Here is an 18,050-nt window from a genome sequence, read left to right as displayed (position 1 = left end):
CAACTGAGGATTTTCTTAATTGTTCAGTGAAAATACCATGCAGGTGTGTTAACAGGTTCTGTGTGTACCCTCTGCCTCTGCCTCTTTCCTGGATGGATTCATGGACCTGTCCTGGTATTGGTGCTGTTTAGCTTCAGTAACTGGGAAATCCCACCCAGTGACAGCAGTACACAGGACAGAGTAAAGTGAAGTGATGAGCATTAGGATAGATGTGCATCACCATAAAGCTGCTGTTGGAGGTGACTTTCAAGTTCTAGGGTTTGTATGCTTCATTCAGTGATTGGCAAATTGAAGCCAGACCTGGGCCCTTAAATAACATTTATGAAGTCAGCTGATGACAGTGGCTTTTACTGAAAAAAACTATCAGGTATGCTTTCCTAGTTGGGCTTTTTTTTCTGCTGCATCAGAACTATTAATATAGTGAATTTTTTCTAGTCTCTAAGTTCAAGTGTAGTTTGTGTGCAGTGAGGTCCTCTAGATGTTTCTGTCTTTATGAAAGAGATTGTGAAACAGCAAAGGGGTAAGGGATACTTGCTTCCTCAGAGGCATAGAAATTTCCTTTCAGAATAAAATAAGAAAGTTAGCTGCTAGCTTTTCAGTGCTACTGCTTCCATTCCCCACCTCCTCCTCCATCTGCATCCAGCAGTGTGAGTTACAAAGGGGTGACAAAAGTGGCAGGGCAGTGAGGGGAAGAGAAATTTGTTTGCAGCGACAACCCATCAGGTCTTTCCTGATCTCCTTTCCAAGGGGAAGGCTCTGCAGTTCCTGTTGGAAAAAGGTACTGACAGGTACTTCTTTCATTCTCAGGGCTCCCCTGGAATTAGCTGGTGTGAGCCCAGGGCCCAGCTGAGTTCAGATGTGTGCCATAGCTGGGGCTGTGCTGAGGTGACTCTTGCACTGGCTGACCTGGGTGTGCCCTCTGGTCCCCAGGGTGCTGTTCCAGCAGCTGCTTGGCTCTGGCAAAGCAGAGAGTACTCCTCCTCCTCCTTTTCCAGCCAGTTTAGGGTTCCACTGAGTGAGTCCCTTTCTTCATTCTCTGCAGTGGAGGTCTTTACAAGCCTGGGGGCCATAGCTGTCTGTTCTCAGCTGTTCATGGAGAAAAGTTCTTGTCTTGGTGGTTTGATGGGACAGAACCCAAAATTGCTTTTGGCTGGGAAGCCAACGAATGGGTGTAGGGCTGAATTTAAGCTTGATTCAAATGTTGTTTGTTTTTCAGGCTTTTTGGTGAGACAGACAGTAATAAATCTGTGTCGGAGGAAGAGGCTGGAAAGTGACTCCTACAACCCCCCCCACGTGCGCCGGAAACAGAAGATCGCGGACATTGTCAATAAATACCGCAACAGGCAGCTGGAGCCCGAGTTCTACACCTCCCTCTTCCAGGAGGTTGGGCTCAAGAACTGCAACCCCTAGGCCATTATCCTTCAGGACAATTAGATCAGAGCTTGGTGGCTACACTAATGCAAACAGTTAAATAACAGCAAATCTTCTCAGCCCTCCGGAATTCAGGAAATCATGTTCCAGCACAAGTCAGCAGATACCATGTGGGAGGAATGAGGAATGAATCCCAAACATTGCAGTTGGGATACCCACTTGATTCACCTACCCTCAGAAGATTACTGAATTCCAGTCTTCCTGGATGCTAGCAAAATAATCTCTTCACCCAGTCATCCTTTCCAGGCTAATTAGGAACTGTAGGTGTCTTACTCTGAGGGGAAAACAATCAAAGTAAAGCCATCTCTGCACATGAAGATGGAAATGAGAATACAAACAAACCTGCCATGAGACACCTTGCTGCATTTGTGTGTCCAAGGGCAAGGGAGCAGGATCCTTCCTTGGAGGAGTCTGTTCAGAGCATTTGCTTTCCCTGGAAGAACTTCAAAGACTTTTTCATTCCCCCTTCAGTGCTCAACAGAAGATCCTTCACTGGGTGTAACCCATCTGTGTACCAGAAGCAAGAGGAAGAAGATTGCTTGGAAAGAGCAGGCCCTGAAATCCAAAGCCCAGATGAGTATGTGGCCCCTCCCTGCAGGGCTCTGGGCCAGTCCATCTGCAAACAAGAACCACCACCTGAAATGATCTGCCTTTCCAAAAGGAGTTATTGTTGGATAAGGGCTTTTGGTTATATAAAAGCGAGGTTATGACTTTCAGATCTGTTGCAAAATGTCACATTTAATTTCAGTAGTTTGATTTTTTTTTTTTTTTTTTAATGCAACTATTTAATTTATTTTGATGCATCAGTATCACCTACTCACCATTTCCATAAAAAGCATAAACATCACTTGCCTTCCTTCCATTGGATTGAAGGCTGAGATTTTGGGGCTGCCTCCTCCCTGTTATTTATAGCATGAGCAATTTTTGCAGCTTCTACAACACTCTTCAGAAGCTCCTGTTAAGCAGACTAAACAACTCAAAAACAAAATTCACAAATTCTTCTTTTCCCCATTAACTTCAATGCCATGAAAGCCCCTTTGGAGCTGTAACTTCACATTGTTTTGAATCCCCTGTATGTTCTCACATTCAGCAGCAGCACCTAGGTCAGGAGTTTTCATTTTCAGCCTGTGGCTTTGATGTGTTCAGGACTCAAAGGATGTGCTGGGAAAAGATGTTTACAGCTCCAGGTGTGGTGTTGGGATCCCAGAGGTGTGGGGGGTGCAGGCAGCCCTGGGAGCAGCAGTGATTGTGGCTGGCACTGCTGGGGAGGTGCAGCCTGGCAGCAGCAGGATCCTGCTGCAGGAGGATGAGTGAGCAGGGGTTTGGAGAGTCCTCACATTATTCCAAAGTGGTTTTAATAAGCTGTGCTGTGCATTGCAATGATACCTGCCAGGCATTGAGTTTTGATATTTCACAGCTACTTTTTGCAACAGTTCTGGCTTGAAGCAGTCTTAATTGTTTCATGACAACTTATCTGCCAAGGACAGACCTCGCTCCTGCCTTTCCAAGTGGTTTTTCACCAAGAGTTAATGGAAACACAGACCCCTAAAAATACATGTGGAAGGACTTTAAGGTAATCAGCTGAGGTGGTGTGTGCTTGTTGCAGGGAGCAAGTGCAATGACTTCTCAATGCAGGAGCTCTGGAATTTGATCCAGATGAATAAAAAGTGGAAAATTTAAACCATCCAAAGAAAACTCCTGTAGCAGATTGTGTGCTGGCTGGCCCATACCTGTGGCACAGGGCAGGAGGAGCTCCAGGGCAGCATCTGGGTGCATTGGCCCAGCTGTGCAGGGAGCTGGGGCAGCCTCATTCCTCTGCCAAACTCTTGCCAGGAGCAATTGAATGCATGGATGCTAAATTTACCCACACTGTATGTACCTATTGGACCAAAAACACTTGAGCCCACTGGTATAAAAGGCATGAGCACTGCATGTGTAACCAATAAACCTCTGAGCACTCCCTGTGTCTGCACACTGATGCTGTAGCAGCAACCCCCTACCCTGAGAGTGCCACAGTCCTGGCAGGTGCTGCTGTCAGCCAGGAGGGAGCAGCCACCAGTGCAGGGATGGGTGTTGGGGCAAACCACGAGTGGTGTCTGGCAGGGACAGCCAGGTGGGCTGCCTGAAGGTTTACCTGCTTTAAAAATACCTGTGCTTGGCTGCAGGGGAGTCCTGGGTCTGCTTCCCTCTTCACCTAAAGCCACCCAAGGGAGCAGTGACAGCTGTGAGGGCCACAGGGCTTGGCAGAGTCTGGGAAGAAAGGAGCTGGGGCACCCTGTGGCCTCTCCCAGTGCCAGGGATGGGTGTCTAGAACATGTCAGCTGAGTTCTAGAAGCAGCTGGTGAGCAGGTTACAGGTGATTGGCTCTCTGCAAAGAGGAAAGTCACAGTTTGTTATACAAGTGTTGTGATCAGAGCTGGGCTGCCATCCCTCCTGGTTTGGGTGCCCCTCACAGCAGTGGGCACCCTGGGCAGGCTGTGCCAGTGCAGGTGCTGCAGGCACTGCCCCTCCTTCCCCAGGGTGGTGGAGTCTCAGGCTTCATAACAAAATGCCCCCCACCAGTCTGGGAATTGTAGCCATCTTCTCTCAAAGTCTGACCAAGCCCTGATGGCTTTAGCTAGTCCAGGTACTACCTTGAGAGCTTTTCCCCTGAAGGGTCAGAGCAAATAAGGTTTATTTCCATGGTTATTACAAGAGTTAGCCAAGAATCCAGATTTTTTTTTAAATATCACGAATTTCTGACTTGATGCTTGAGTGGCCTGGGTCAGCATCCCTGTCCATCAGAGGGGATGAGCACTGACACCCCCCAACCTGCAGCTGTCCCACAGTAATTAACTGGGACTCTTCATCAGACCTTTCAGTTTGGTTCATAATTCTGTTTTAACAGCAGGAGGTGACCACTGTCACGTTGTTAAACACTGTTGAAATTATATTTTAGTACCTTAATAGAGACTTCTAAAGAAAAGCCATTCCTTTAGAGGTACTTGTAGAAAGGATTAGAGCAGGCAGGAGAGGGGAGGACAGTGCCTGTGGAAATGGGTGCAAGTGTGCAATGCCTGGCTGCCCCTGCTGGGCTCTCCATAGGTCACAGTGTTTCTTTACACGAGGTTCTACGTGCCCAGGAAGAGGAGAAAACTAAATTTCAGCCTCACAGACAAATTTGATGCATTTTCGTGATTGTGTAATTGAGTGATACCTTTGAAGGCAAACACAGCCCTTTTCCCCATGGATTTAGCAGGAGCAATTAGAAGTGAGAATGCCAGATATCATGTGCTTCAATCATAGACAATTTGTATGAATTCCTGTATGTTGCCAAGACATGAACGTTCTGTTCTTATTGTATTTTTCTGTAAATATTCCTGGCGCTAAGTTGTAAAGTAAAGGTAAAATGTAAATATGAAGATGTGAAGTATGTTCTGTTGTCTCTAGTACTTTATCTCTTATTTGTTTAGGGAAGGCACAGAAAGGCTTGTTTGTATTTATGCCAATTCTTTGTCCAGGAGAAACACATCAAATATTGAATGTAACACAATTAGTCCAATAAATTTTAAAGATTCTTATCTAGTAACTTTGCAGTGGTCAGTTTTTAGTATTTTCCAAAACCTTGGTAGAAATTCTCCAATGGAGATGGTTCCCAGGACAGCAGCAGACAGAGGCTGCAGAATTGCACACCCTCTTTACCTCAGTAGCTCATAGGTAAGGGAATGGTGTTGCATCTCAGTAGTGTGGGGAGTGAAAACGTGGAAGTCTGGCTTTTGAGGGGAGCTTGGTGCTCCTGCAGTGCCACTGTTCTCCAGTCCCTCCAGGTGCTGCTTTCCATCCTAGGGCTGAGTCTCCTGTGGTGCAGCCCCTGCAGGCACCCACCGGGGCAGGGAGGCCAAATGCTGCAGGAGCAGAGTCCTGCCAGGGGAGGAGGCTGAGACTCCACAGCTTTGGGTTTGGGGAGCAGCTGGGCAGCACTGGGGCCCTGTGTCCATGGGGGTGCTGCCCCCAGAGAGCCCTGGGGAGCTGGGTTGGGCTGGGGAGGTTTTGTCAGGGCCGGATCCCCAGAGACCATCTGAGCTCCTCGGGGAGGGGTTTGTTCCCAGGGTGGCTCAGGGCTGCAGGATTTGTGTCTGTGCTTGCTGTGGTGCAGGGGCTGTTTCTCTGGGCTGTCCCTGGAATCACCTCTGCAGCAGCTCTGGTGCTTTGCCCTGGCTGCCCCACCTGAGGACTGCAACAAAAGCACTGGAGGGACTGGCCCAGAAACCTCCAGCTGTTTTCCTGCTGGCTTCATCTTCAGTGATTTCAGCTGGTGCCACCCACCCAAGCTCCTCACCACAATTCAGGGGAGGTTAAGGCAGGTCCCAGAGTGATTCCTGCAGAATCACAAACGTGGGTGATAAACAGTTGAATATCTTGCTCTGCAGGGCCAGGGGCAGGGAGGGCATTCTGGTGCTGGTTTGGAGCCTGATGCTTTCTTCTTTCCTGCTACACAGGGATCAATATCCAGCAGTTTGGGAGGAGGAAATCTCACCTAAGGCTCTGGATTGGAAGTGGATCTCCATCAGCCAGGTCTTGGAGCAGGTGGGGCCAGTGTGGGTGCACAGTGGGGAACAACCTTCCTCTGGAGCCCAGGAACTCAGAGGCAGCTCCAGGGGCTCGGTGGCCTCCAGGGCAGGAGGAGCCAGCTGGGAGCAGCTCCTGGGTCTCTGTGGAAGGTTCCCCATGGCTCAGCTGCTCCATTCCATGTGAGTGACCTGGCACCACCAGGTGATTGCTGCAAGAACAGGAATAATCAATCCTGGGATGAGGCAGGAGTGGCTGCAGTGTGGAGCAGTCAGGGCTGTGCCCTCTGCCACAGACAGAAACAAGAATTAAACTCTAATTTGTTGTTAACGAAGGAGAGCTGCTCTGTGGGGCTCACACCAGCTGGCAGCACCCCGTGTGGAGCAGAGCAGCTGTGGCAGATTGGCACAGGAAAGAGGAGGAGATGACTCCTCCCCAATGCCCTCTATCCTCATCAGCTGTTCCATAAACTTCCTGAGGAGGCAGAAGCCTCAGAACCGACCCCTGTTCTCACTGCAGCACGGCTGCTCTTCACCACTGATGAAGCCAAATTGCAGTACAGACAATTGTCCAGGGTGAAATGTAATTTAGTTATTGCTTTAAACTGAGAAAATGTTTAGCTGCCTGCATTGAACAAATGTCTGTGAGGAGTGGGGCAGTGGGTGAAGGTGGAACTGGCATCCCCAGCACTCTCTGCAGTGCTGAGTGCTGGCAGGTGCTGCCCTGGACCAGGTCAGTGCCCCTGGTGACCCTGGGCTGCCCAATGGCCACACTGGCTGAGTGTCCCAGGGCTCTGGGGCCCCTGTGCATCCCAGGGTGTGGGTCAGGTCATCTCCATGACAACAGCACAGCATCATGGAGGAGGCAGTGTGTTGCTGTGGCAACCAGGAGCATCCCAGGGACCTCAGCCTTGGCTTTTGCCTTTCCATGTTGCTTTGGGGATCCCCTCACACCCAGGTGTGCTCTCTGGAAGGTGTGGGCAGCACTAGGGCACAGCAGCAGCCACGGGAACTGGGTGGAGGCTCACCTGGGTGCAGGTGAGGTTTAAACCTCTGTTCTCCTTCCTGCAAGAGCAATGAGATTTTCTTCTTTCTTATATTCATTTTTATAGATTCTAATAAGAATTACAAACAATAGATTTGTTCTATTTCTGCTGTACCAAAAGCAGCCACCCCACACACAGGACCCAGCTGTGCCTGGCACCCGAGCAGGGCGTGGCAAGAAGGGGACACAGCAGCTCTGGGCTCACACTGGGACCCTTACAAGGGTGGTGCTGGAAAGGCAGAGCTGGCCCAGCCCATTGCTGGCTGTCCCCAGAGCTGGTCCCAGTGGGACAGGAAGCTCCTCAGCCATTGGCACCCCCAGCTCTGGCTGCTCTTGGGGGGTAAAGGCTCCTCTCTCCAGGGCAGGGCCCAGGCAGAGCAGGGGTGCCCTGGGAGGGTTGGGCAGCACGAGGGGCTGTGTCAGTGTCCCAGGTCCTGGGCTCCCTCCCAGCATGTCAGCCCTGTCCCCCTCTGGTTTGAATTCCCCAGCACAGGCCACCTCTCCATGTGCCCCATCCCTGGGGTTCCCCAGGAGCTGGAGGCTGCCAGCACCTCTCCTCCTGCCCCATGGCCTCCCCCAGCCCCTGCAGGCTCTGCTGTGCCCAGCCCAGGAGGGGGGAGCTCTGCTGGGACTCCCCTGCCTGGGACCCTCCTGCCGGCCCCAGGGGCTGCTGAGGGCAGGGGAGGCCAGGGGGGCCCAGGGCAGACCCTCCATGGTGCTCCAGCCCCATCCTGTCATCCCCAGCACTGGGCTCATGTTCCTCCAGGCAGGGCTGAGGGCCCAGTGCCCTCCTGCTCCCACAGCAGCCCCTAACAAAGCCCATTTGATGACATTATTAAATGATTCAGTGCATTTTCTGCCTCTTAAAGTACTTAATATATGTGCCTGTGTGATTCATTATTATTATTATTATCTAATAAAAGATTATCTGACTCACTTTAATGTTTCTTCCAATTACAAATTGAAATTGTTCCCACTCTGACCTTGCAGCTGCTGGATTTTCTAAAATTAGCCATAATGATGCATTTTACTAAGATAATTAATTAGCTAAACTGAGAAAATTGAGTAGTAGAACTGTTTCACATGCTGCTAATTATCTTTTATTATGTCATCTTTACATGCAAATAAAGAAATATTGTGATTATTTTAAATACTGTTTTCATTAGCTAATTCACTCATTAGTGCAGTGATGGCTCTGTCTTCCCCAGCAGCAGGAGTCTGTGGGGACTTGCTGCTGATCAACCACAAGACTCTGCCTTTCAGGTTGAGGAAATAGAGTTACAGCCCAAATTAGGTTTATTTTATCAATTTATTTTACTGGTGGCTGTGGGAAGTGAGCAGGAGGGGTCAGGGAGAGCCAGGAGCACCAGGGACTCCTGCTGAAGGTTGTGGGGGCTCAGGGGGGAGTGTGATGTAGGGGGCTGCCCCCCAGACTCCTCCTCCCCTTGTTCAGGATGAGTCCTGTGATCCCAAGCTCTGCTCCAGGCACCCAGAGCTGCTCCTGGCACCCCGTGGGGGTCTGTTAGGTGGGCATCATTGGTGGTGCTGGGCAGAAACTCCTCCTGTCTCTGGGGCAGAGGGAGCCCTGGGACCTCCCACTTCTCCCATCAGAGATTTCCTGCTCCAAGAGCCAGTGGTGGCAGGAGCTGGGGGATGCTGAGAGCCCCCGTGGCTCCCTGGGGCTGCAACTCTGCTGATCTGGGGGTGGCCACAGGCAGGAGCTGAGGCTGGGGCATCCTGCAGGGTCTCCCAGCCTGAAAGGTGCTACTGGAGGTTCCCCAAAACACACTCACACTCCAAGACCTCCCTCCCACTGCCCTGAAGTTTGTTCTGACTGGAACTTGCTGGAAATGGCTGCTCCTCCTGCCCCATTCCTCCCACCTGCCTGACCAGTCCTGCAGGAAACCTGCATTTTTGCCCCAAAAATATGTGCCTGAAGTTGGTCTTGTTTACTTCTGTCCTGCCTTAATTCCTCCCCCACAACTTATCTGCTTTGGGCCTGAATAAATCTTGTCCTCCCCCTGGCACAGCATCCCTGTTCCTGGTAAGAAGTCCCCAAATGGGACAAATCAGGATGGTCCATGATCCATGCCAGCATCAGGCTCAGGAATGACCTGATACCCTGGTGGTTCTTGGGCTTGGGCTGTTTTATTGCCAGTGTTTCAGCACCAGCCCTAGACAGGGTGGTACAAAATTGAGAGACACCTGGCTGCTGCCTGTCTCAGCTTCCCCAGGGGCACATCACCCTCCAGGGCTCACAGGGCCAGGAGCCTGGGGTGCTGTCCCAGGGCACTGCCTGTGGTGGGACCCACCCCTCTGCCACACAGGGAACTGGAGATAGTCAGTGCCATTCATTTCCATTAATAATCGGGTTGGTTCAGCAAGGTTTGTAACCAAAAGGAAAGGAATGGAATTTTTCTAGTTCCTTAAGTATTGCTGTGATGCATCCAAGGGTAAGAAATTATTTTGTTGCATGGAGGAAAACGAAACTGAGTTTTGCTTTCAGAATGGAAACTTTCCTATCCCACAGCATTCAGCTCTAGCAAAGACCTCAAAAAATCCCCTTGTTTCCTTCCCTGTTCATCTTCAGTGGAGATCCTAGCTTGGAGCACGGCAGGATGACTCTGGGGCTGCCAGCCCCAGCCTGAGCTTTGCTTGCCCCAGGGTCTGCCTCTTGTCCCTTATCCCCAGGACCTTGCTCTGCCTCTGCTCCTGCAGCCCTGGGTGCTCTGTGGCCCAGCCACCCACTGGTCCCAGCTCCCTCCTCCCACCCCTATCAGCTCATTTCCCCTGGGAAGAAAGCAGCTCCCTGGGAAGCTGTGGAAACAGCCAGGCTGGGGTGATGCTCAGGGAAAAGTGTTCCTCTCTTGGAGAGAGTTTTGTGTTTCTCTGCAAGGGGCACCAAGAGGGGGAACTGGCAGCCAGGGGTCCCTGTGGGGGCAAGGTGCTGCTTGTGCCTGGGTGTCTGGCAGGGCCAGGGGCAAATCTTGTGCCTGGTGCTGCTCCAGAAGCTGCCCCCTCACCCCTGCCAGTGCAGGGAAGTGCAGCTCCCACATGGGAGCTGGGAATACTGGGTAGCCCAGCAAGGGCATCTCTTCCTGCTGCCAGCCTGGCAGCTGGGCTCGGCTCTGGCAAAGCCAGGGCTGATGCTCTGGAGGGGAATGATGGACACTGTGGTGCCAAGAGCATTCACAGCCTCAGTGCTTCAACCTGAAGCAGCCAGAGTGTGCAGCCAGCACCAGGGAGAGGCACCAATCCTGCCAGGAGCAGGGCTGGAGAGCCAGGAGAGACTGAGCAGCACAGGCAGCCCTGTGTGGATACAGGCAGAGCAGGCAGCAGGAAAGCTGGGAGCAGGGAGGCAAAACTGCAGAGCTGGGACAGCAGAGGGATGGGCAGCTTTTTAAAAAGAGGAGAAACCTGAGTGCTCAGTGCTGCTTTGGATTTCTGGGAAACACAAGGATAAGCCCAGAACACTGCAAGGCAGCACACTGGGGAGCAGTCACCAGCTCCATCTTCTCAGGGCAAATTGTGGCAAACCTGGTTCTCTCCTCTGACAGAAGAACAGGAAACACAGTGTGTGTGCTTGATGTTCAAAAGACTTTGACACAGGTCCTTAAAAGCCTCTCAGCAGCAAGCTGCAGGTTATATCCAGCCTCACCCTGGTGTGAGATAAGTGCTGGTCCCAGCTCAGCCCCAGGCTGTGGCTGTCAGCAGGTGAGACCATGAGACACACAACTGCAGGCACAGGAGGAAGATAGGAAGTGTGGAGATTATGCTGGAAGGCAGATTCCCAACCCCAAACTCTCCCTACACAACACCTCACTGAGAAATGAGATGAACAGGGGAGCAGGACATCCTGGAGCCCCACACCAGCAGCATCCCAGCACAGCCAACACATCACAGAAACAAAGAAATTACCCACTTGTAAGAACAATTTTTTGGGGAGGGGCTGACATGCTAATTAATTACAGCAGAGCAGGGGGCTAACAGCAAAAAAAAGGGGCAAACCCAATTTTTGGATGGAGAGGGCTGTGGAGCTGCTGGAGGCAGCTGGGAGCAGTGGCTGCAGAAGGCAGCTATGGGTGGACATTGCCCTTTGGGCTGCTTGGAGAGGATCCAGGTAAGGATGTCAGAGACCTGGAAAACATGACTGCAAGAGAACACAGCAAATGTGGGACTGCTTAATTGGTAGGAAGGAGTGAAGGGGACTGCAGCAGCAGTCTGCTGGAATGTGAATGATTCCTGCAACAAGGAATCTGCCCATGCCAGATAACACAAATAGAATCAGGCTTAGATTATGACAGGGAGAATCAAGATAGGCAGTGGGAATAATCTTCCCAGTCATGATAAGGAGGGGCTGGAGTCTCCATTGTTGAGGTTTCTGAGAGAGCTGGGCCCACAACAGCACAGTGTTACTTGGCATTAGCATTAGCAGGTCCCAAAGGCTCTCTTGCTTCCAGGATTTAACCATTTCTGGGTATAAATATATGGAAAACCCTTGTAGCAAGGGCCTGGTTGTCTTTATGGCCTGCAAAGAAGCAAAGGTAGAACTAGACAAGAGACCTAAAGGGTTAAATGGGTCTGTATGGGCCATGGGAGCACCACTGTCACCATCCCACAGAGCCACACAGGTTGGTGCTGGGGGTATCAAACCAGCTTCCCCCAGGAGCTGACAGATGGAGAGTGCATGGGAATGAAGTGCTGGGGTAAAACAAAGCAGGTGAAGCTCATGGGGGCAGCAGAGCCCCTGCCATACTGAGAGCTCAGTGGGAGCCTGGGAAAAGAGGAGCCTGGTGAGGAAACCTGTCTGGAAACAAATTCATGAGAGGAAAATCTGCCAGGTGAGAAACAATGCTCATAGAGACAAGAGCTGTGTAACTTGAATTTGGGAATAATTTCTATTGTCTCAGTCCTGGGGCAGTGATGGCTGATGGCTCTGCTTTGGTTGCACACACTGCAGGAGCAGAGCTCATACAGAGATGGGTGATGGATGCTCAGGGACCTGGCTAATGATGAACACTCTCACTAACTGGGGGGGTGCTTTAGAAGCACCTCTGAGCTGGCAGCTCCAAAGTAAAAGGAGCCACAAAACTTGAATAAAAGGTTAAGTCCAGGGGATGTCACTGGGAAGCTGCTGGTGGTGCATCTCTCTCCACCCAGGTAAAGCTGCTGTGCACAAGTACCCCTGGGATTAGGGCTGACCAGATGAAAGGGATAGCTTTTTGCCACCACAGCTGACTTGGCAGCACTATGTGGGGTCCACAGGGCTGGTACAGCACAGAGCAGGAGGATGCAGAGCACCACATCTGCCTGCTCAGCCCTCTTCCTCAGTCCAGGACTGCAGCTGCAGAAGAGCAGCAGTAAAAGATTAGGTAGAAGTTCTCCATAGAGTCAAAGTTTTCTGTGTAATTTTTGCTCCATACTTGCCTGCAGGATAAGGAGGGCTGTGATACTGTGTTCTAGAGACAGTCCTGTGGCTCACCATCAAGTGCTCCAGGGCAAATCCTCCCAAAAACCCTTTGCAAATATAACTGATGCTGGTGTGACTACAGCCTCCCTCTCCATTTCCTGGCTCTTGTCTATGAAATTAAATGGCCCTGACTCTTCCACTGCTGAAAGAAATCCATGACAACAGCCTTGTGCACAGGGAGGGCCACCAGCACAAGCAGCAGGGTGCAGCTGCTCTTGGGACACAAGTGTGAGCAGCAAGGGCTGGTAAATCTCCATGCAGCCTGTCTGCAGAGCCATGGCCAAGCCTTGCTGGTGCTGGGTCACAAGTAGCTCTTCCTGCATCCAGCACTGGGCCATGGGCCCATGGATGCCCAGCTTTGGAAAATGTTCCTTTCAAGAGTGTGAGATGGTTGATGAAGGCAGGTATGGGTTTAGCCAAAGCATTTCCAAAGGAATTGACCTTCACTTCAAGCAGAGCAAATCTTTCCCAAATCAAATGACTTCTGTGATATTCCTGAATCACCTCAAGGGGGTTTGTTCAGGCAGAGAGCCAGATACATTAGGTTTTGCTCTAAAGGACATGATTTAATGTGACCTCTGGTAATTACTCCTCATCTCCCCTTTGAACACCAGGCCAGAGACAATTGCATCTCCAGCCCCTGAAATGGTTCTGCACTATGGTTCCCAGGCACAGGATTCCTGTGCTGGGGTAGGGCCACAGACCTGCTGGCCCATATGGAGGTGGCAGCTGAGCAGAGGCTGAGCAGCCCAAAAGCCCTGTCACACAGGAGCTCCAGCAGGAATGACAGATTGGTGCTTTGTGATTGTGTCTGTGCCATGTGTGGGGAGAGTATGCACTGCCAGGTGCAGCATGCCTGGGCTGCCTGTGACCCATGCTGCAGCCAGGACATGGTCTGTTCATGCTGATGACTCCAGCACAGCAGCTCCAGTGGTTATGCCCAGGTTTTTATCAGCACAAGCAATCTCTATTGAATTCTGCATCTAGAGAAGCAGCATGTAGTAAAACCAGCACTGTTTGCTGGTGTACATCTTAACATATCTTATTTATGAAACTATTCAGAACTATCTTGTGTGTCCACTGGAAAGTCTGCAGGGCAGCTTCTGGACAAATGTACCCTTCTGCCTTGCTTTACAAATGGATCATCAAAGAGGGATGGGAGAACTGAAGCTCCTGGTCCTTGACCTTCATTTGGAAAGCCAGGATGGATGTTAGACAGAGCAGCTTGGTGGCAATGAGAGCCAAGCTTCCCCTCCAGCCTGGACATGGTGCTGTGTGCCATTCATTGGCATGGGAAAATGCCCAGCAGAAAGGGGCTGAGGGATCTCTGTACTGGAACAAATGGCACAGCCTGGAGAGACTATTCTTTGTGTCAAAACTCCAGAGCTCCAACAAAGCCACCAGCTTGTAAGGAGACCACAAGTAACCATCAGAGACACACCAGCCCCCCCAGATCTGGGCAAGTGAAGGATGTTCTCAAATGTGCAAACATACAGAAGGCCACAACAAGCCAGGGGTTGCTACATCAGCAGCTGAGATTAATCTGCTGATTTGGAAAAAACCCTGCAGCCTTCTACCACAAGATGCCTACGGCTAACAGCAGTTAGCTGTTTCTTTAATGGTCTCTTCAGCCAGCCTCCAAAACCTGTCCTGATCTCAGGTGAGAGCTGCCACCACAAAGAAACCTTTATCTCCCTGGGTTTGGGTTGGAGATAAGTTAGAGGGGACACCACCCATCCTGCCTGCCTCTGCAGAAACACAGGCTGCCCTGCAGGCATCTCTGGAGCATCCCTCTGTAAGGGAAGGAGACTAGCCTGGGAACATGTGGCATTTCTCCAGCCTCCAGAGACTCTGTCCTTTCTGCTGCCAAAGCTGTCTCTGCAGCTGCCAGGGCCTGTCCCTGTGGTGGCAGCATCACCAGCACTGTGCCTGTGGATGCCTGAGGGATGCCCAGCCCTGCATGTGCCAGCTGGGCACTCGCACCTGCCTGGCCAAGGTGCTGCAGCCCCGAGGTTTGCCCGGGCAATCCGTGCTGCCAGTGCATCTTGAGCAGGGATTGGAAGTCTCTGGGGCTCCTGGCCAGGACATGAGGTGCCTTTGGCACTGTCTGCAGGCACAGCACAGAGCTGTGGTGCCTCTCAACCCAGTGCTTCTGCACCTTCTGCTGCAAAATCTGGGCTTGAAAAAATCGGTGACATTTGTGAGTGGCATGTGACATTGGAGGCCCCCTGCCCCTGGTGGCAGCTCAGCTCTTGCTGCATGCAGGGGCTGCCAGAGCAGAGTCAGTGCACAGTGACACAGGGAACATGACACAGGTCACAGCCACCTACCCGGGGATGGCTGATGCTGTGAGTCACCACCTTGGTTCACATTTTGCTTTTCCTGATTACAGGCAACATTGGTTTCAAGGGATGTACATAACAGTAAATGAGTTTCTCTTTCAGGGTGGGGGACACCTATAAGCCAGGGCTACAGTGGATGCTTGTGCATGTGATGGGCAGTAGCATCCACACAGCACATTGCAGGTAAGGATGCAGGTAAAGATGCAAATCAGGATGCATGCTGGTGCAGGGCTCCCTGGAAGGAGGCAGGTTCCATCTGGACAGTGAAGGATGGAGGTATCCTGTGCCCAGAGGAGTTTTCCCAGGGAAGACTGCCACAATCCCTATTTGTAAATGCTAAAATGTCAGATTATTATTGTTTTACTACTATTCATACAACTACTACTATTAATATTTCTCCAGATCAGAACAGAATTATCTCAAAGGCTGCCTACAACGATGGGTGCTGTGGCAATGCCGTGTTCCAGGTGATGCCTGACCCTGGCTCTGCTCAGCTGCACTCACAGGGGTTACAACCAGAGCCCAGAGGGATTCCTATGTGGGGGCTGCAAGCACAGTGAATTACTGACTCTGCAACAGTTCTCTAAATCACCTTGTCCAAAACACAGCAACCCCACTCTCTAAATAACAAACAGACTTGGCCTGGATTAAGACTGAACTGGCAGATGAGTTTCTGTTATAAAATCATACATTCTTTTTTTTTTTTTTTTGGTCTGGTATTGGAGCCTACAAAATGGAGAAGCTCAGAGAGACATCAGTGCTGGACAACCGAGGTGGGGACAGGGGGCCCTTGAACACAGGGGGAGGAGCTGGGCAGCTTTTTCCTGGTGAAGAGGTAGCAGGACATGACCCAACAGCAGTCTCAAGCACTGATAAAACAATTTCAAGGATGATGGACTCAAAACCTCGGCAGTGCCTGCTTATACACTAAGGAGCAGTAACCACAGAGTCCTGGAAGGTTAAGGTGAATATTGGGGTTGTGCAGCTTTGACAGAGGTCACCAGATGAGTGGGGGAATGTCTGGCTGTGCCAGGTGCTATGGCTCAGGTAGGCAGAGCTGTGGCTGATCTCATGCTGTGTCCATCATCCACGCCGTGCTGGGAAGAGACCTCTGGGAACCCCTTACACAACCTCCCGTGGTCCCTCTCCATCAAAACCCTCGCAATTCTGTAACAAAGGTGTTACAAAGTCCTTCCAAATGATACTTGCCCTGTGAATCTGGCAAGGGAATTTGTTCGTGCCTTGCTTGACTGGTCCCTAACCTCTGGCCAGCCCATTTTACATGTACAGCAATGAACCACTCCTTTTGAGACCAACCCAGCAAAAAGTGGTTGATCTGCAAATTAAGTGTTTTGGTTCCCTGGTTATAAAGTACCAATTAATTCCATGTTAACAGGCATTCTTCACTCTGAGGCTGAAGTGCTGTTCTGGAGATAGAGCAAAGATATAGCACAGGATGATGCTGATTTGCCAAAGGCTGCCTGGTGCAGGATGAATACTTACAGGTATAGGCAAGGCTGGTGGCTGGAGAAGGAACAGGCAGGACTAGGGAAAGGAGAAGGCACTGCAGAGGAATATTTCACAATTGCTGGCCCTCTATAAGCAGAATCTGAACCTGGGGACAGGAGAGACAAAACATACATGTGAGATCTCAGCAGTGCCATCCATGGGCAAAGGAGTCAGACTGAGGGAGGGAGAAAGGATGGAGGGTGGAGATGTGGGCTGGAGCAAGCAAGAGAGGATAAAAGGGAATGCCGTGGAGAAGGAAGACCTGTTTTATTGGTCTGTGTGGGGAACTTGGAGGAGCCCAGGAATGGGGTGGGTGTAGTTTTGTGACAGAGCCATGTCCCTTGTCTGTGTTTAATGTACAACTGTGCAGTGACAGGTGCATGCAGAGGACACCAGCACTGCCCAGTGGTGCTGCCCAGCAGATCTTCATGGCCAGTGAAGAGCTGTGGAGCTCTGGGGAGAGCATCTGGGGAAAGCCAGGAGGCAATAAAGGGAACGTGCCAGCCAGACAGCACAGGAGTCAGTGCCAGCTGGTGCTGAACAGGCCAGGACTTCAGCACAGGGTTGTGCCAGCTTCCCAAGGGGCCTGGAAAGCAGCATGGCTGCATGAGGACTCCCCTGTACTCAGTTAATCAGTCTGAGTCTCAGCAGAGCTAATTATCTTCAGCAGTGTTTATTTTGGTGCCACAGCACCTCTGCATCAGCAGGGAGGATGGAGTCAGCCCTGCTCCTCTTCCCCAGCATTCCCACCTTCCCGGGCAGAGCAGCAGGGATGACACTGCGGGCCACCAAAGGGTGCTGAGCTGGAGGAGGGACCGTGGCAAAGCCCTCGGCACTGTGACCAGGAATGGGCATCCCAAAGAGCTCTGCCTGTGAGGAATTCCACTGGAAAACCCACCTCACTATTAACCGGTACTGGACCCAAACCGTGCCGGCTGCTCCACGCCGGGTGTGTCCCTGGCGAGGTGGGTTACCCAGCCGGGGCCCCGCGCCGGCTCCCAGCCCAGCTCTTGGAGCGCCCTTCCGAGGAGCGGCACGCCGTCCTGCCGGGCCTTTGGCCCCGAGGCGCTCCCGCGCTGTTCCGCCACGCGGAGCCGCCGCCGGCGCTTCGCACCTCCAGGACTTCGGCGGGCCCGGGCGGCGGCGCCTGCGGGGACGGGGCAGCGGCAGCCCCGCAGCAGGGCCGGGCGGTGCGGGCAGGCCGCGGTGTGGCTCGGGCGGGTCCCGGGGCGGTCCCGGGGCGGTGCGGGCAGGCCGCGGTGTGGCTCGGGCGGGTCCCGGGGCGGTCCCGGGGCGGTGCGGGCAGGCCGCGGTGTGGCTCGGGCGGGTCCCGGGGCGGTCCCGGGGCGGTGCGGGCAGGCCGCGGTGTGGCTCGGGCGGGTCCCGGGGCGGTCCCGGGGCGGTGCGGGCAGGCCGCGGTGTGGCTCGGGCGGGTCCCGGGGCGGTCCCGGGGCGGTGCGGGCAGGCCGCGGTGTGGCTCGGGCGGGTCCCGGGGCGGTCCCGGGGCGGTGCGGGCAGGCCGCGGTGTGGCTCGGGCGGGGCTCGGGGCGGGGCTCGGCTCCGGTTCACATCCGGGCAACGCTCGGCGGGCGCGGACGTGGAGCACGCGGGCGGGGCGGCGGCGCGCGGGGGCGGCGGCGCGGCCAATCAGCGCCGCGCTCTCATCGGTGCAAACAGGAGCACAATGGAGCGAGCGGCGGGCGCGC

At 52.6% G+C, this 18,050-nt stretch overlaps 1 protein-coding gene across 2 annotated transcripts in view; it reads left to right on the top strand.

The window, feature by feature from the left end:
- RALGAPB (Ral GTPase activating protein non-catalytic subunit beta) overlaps positions 1-4,999 on the top strand; it is a 59,448-nt gene extending 54,449 nt beyond the window's left edge. For both annotated transcript variants that reach the window (XM_056507366.1, XM_056507367.1), the window contains exon 30: positions 1,217-4,999. In XM_056507366.1, coding sequence (XP_056363341.1) covers positions 1,217-1,410 — 194 coding nt within the window. In that variant the 3' untranslated portion in view covers positions 1,411-4,999. The remainder of the gene's footprint in view (positions 1-1,216) is intronic.
- Positions 5,000-18,050: the final 13,051 nt, after the last annotated feature.

Source organism: Oenanthe melanoleuca, chromosome 20, assembly GCF_029582105.1.
Source record: "Oenanthe melanoleuca isolate GR-GAL-2019-014 chromosome 20, OMel1.0, whole genome shotgun sequence".
NCBI classification, from domain to species: Eukaryota; Metazoa; Chordata; class Aves; order Passeriformes; family Muscicapidae; genus Oenanthe; species Oenanthe melanoleuca.
The sequence above is the reverse complement of the archived record's forward strand: the minus strand, read 5'-3'. Positions and strand labels throughout refer to the sequence as shown.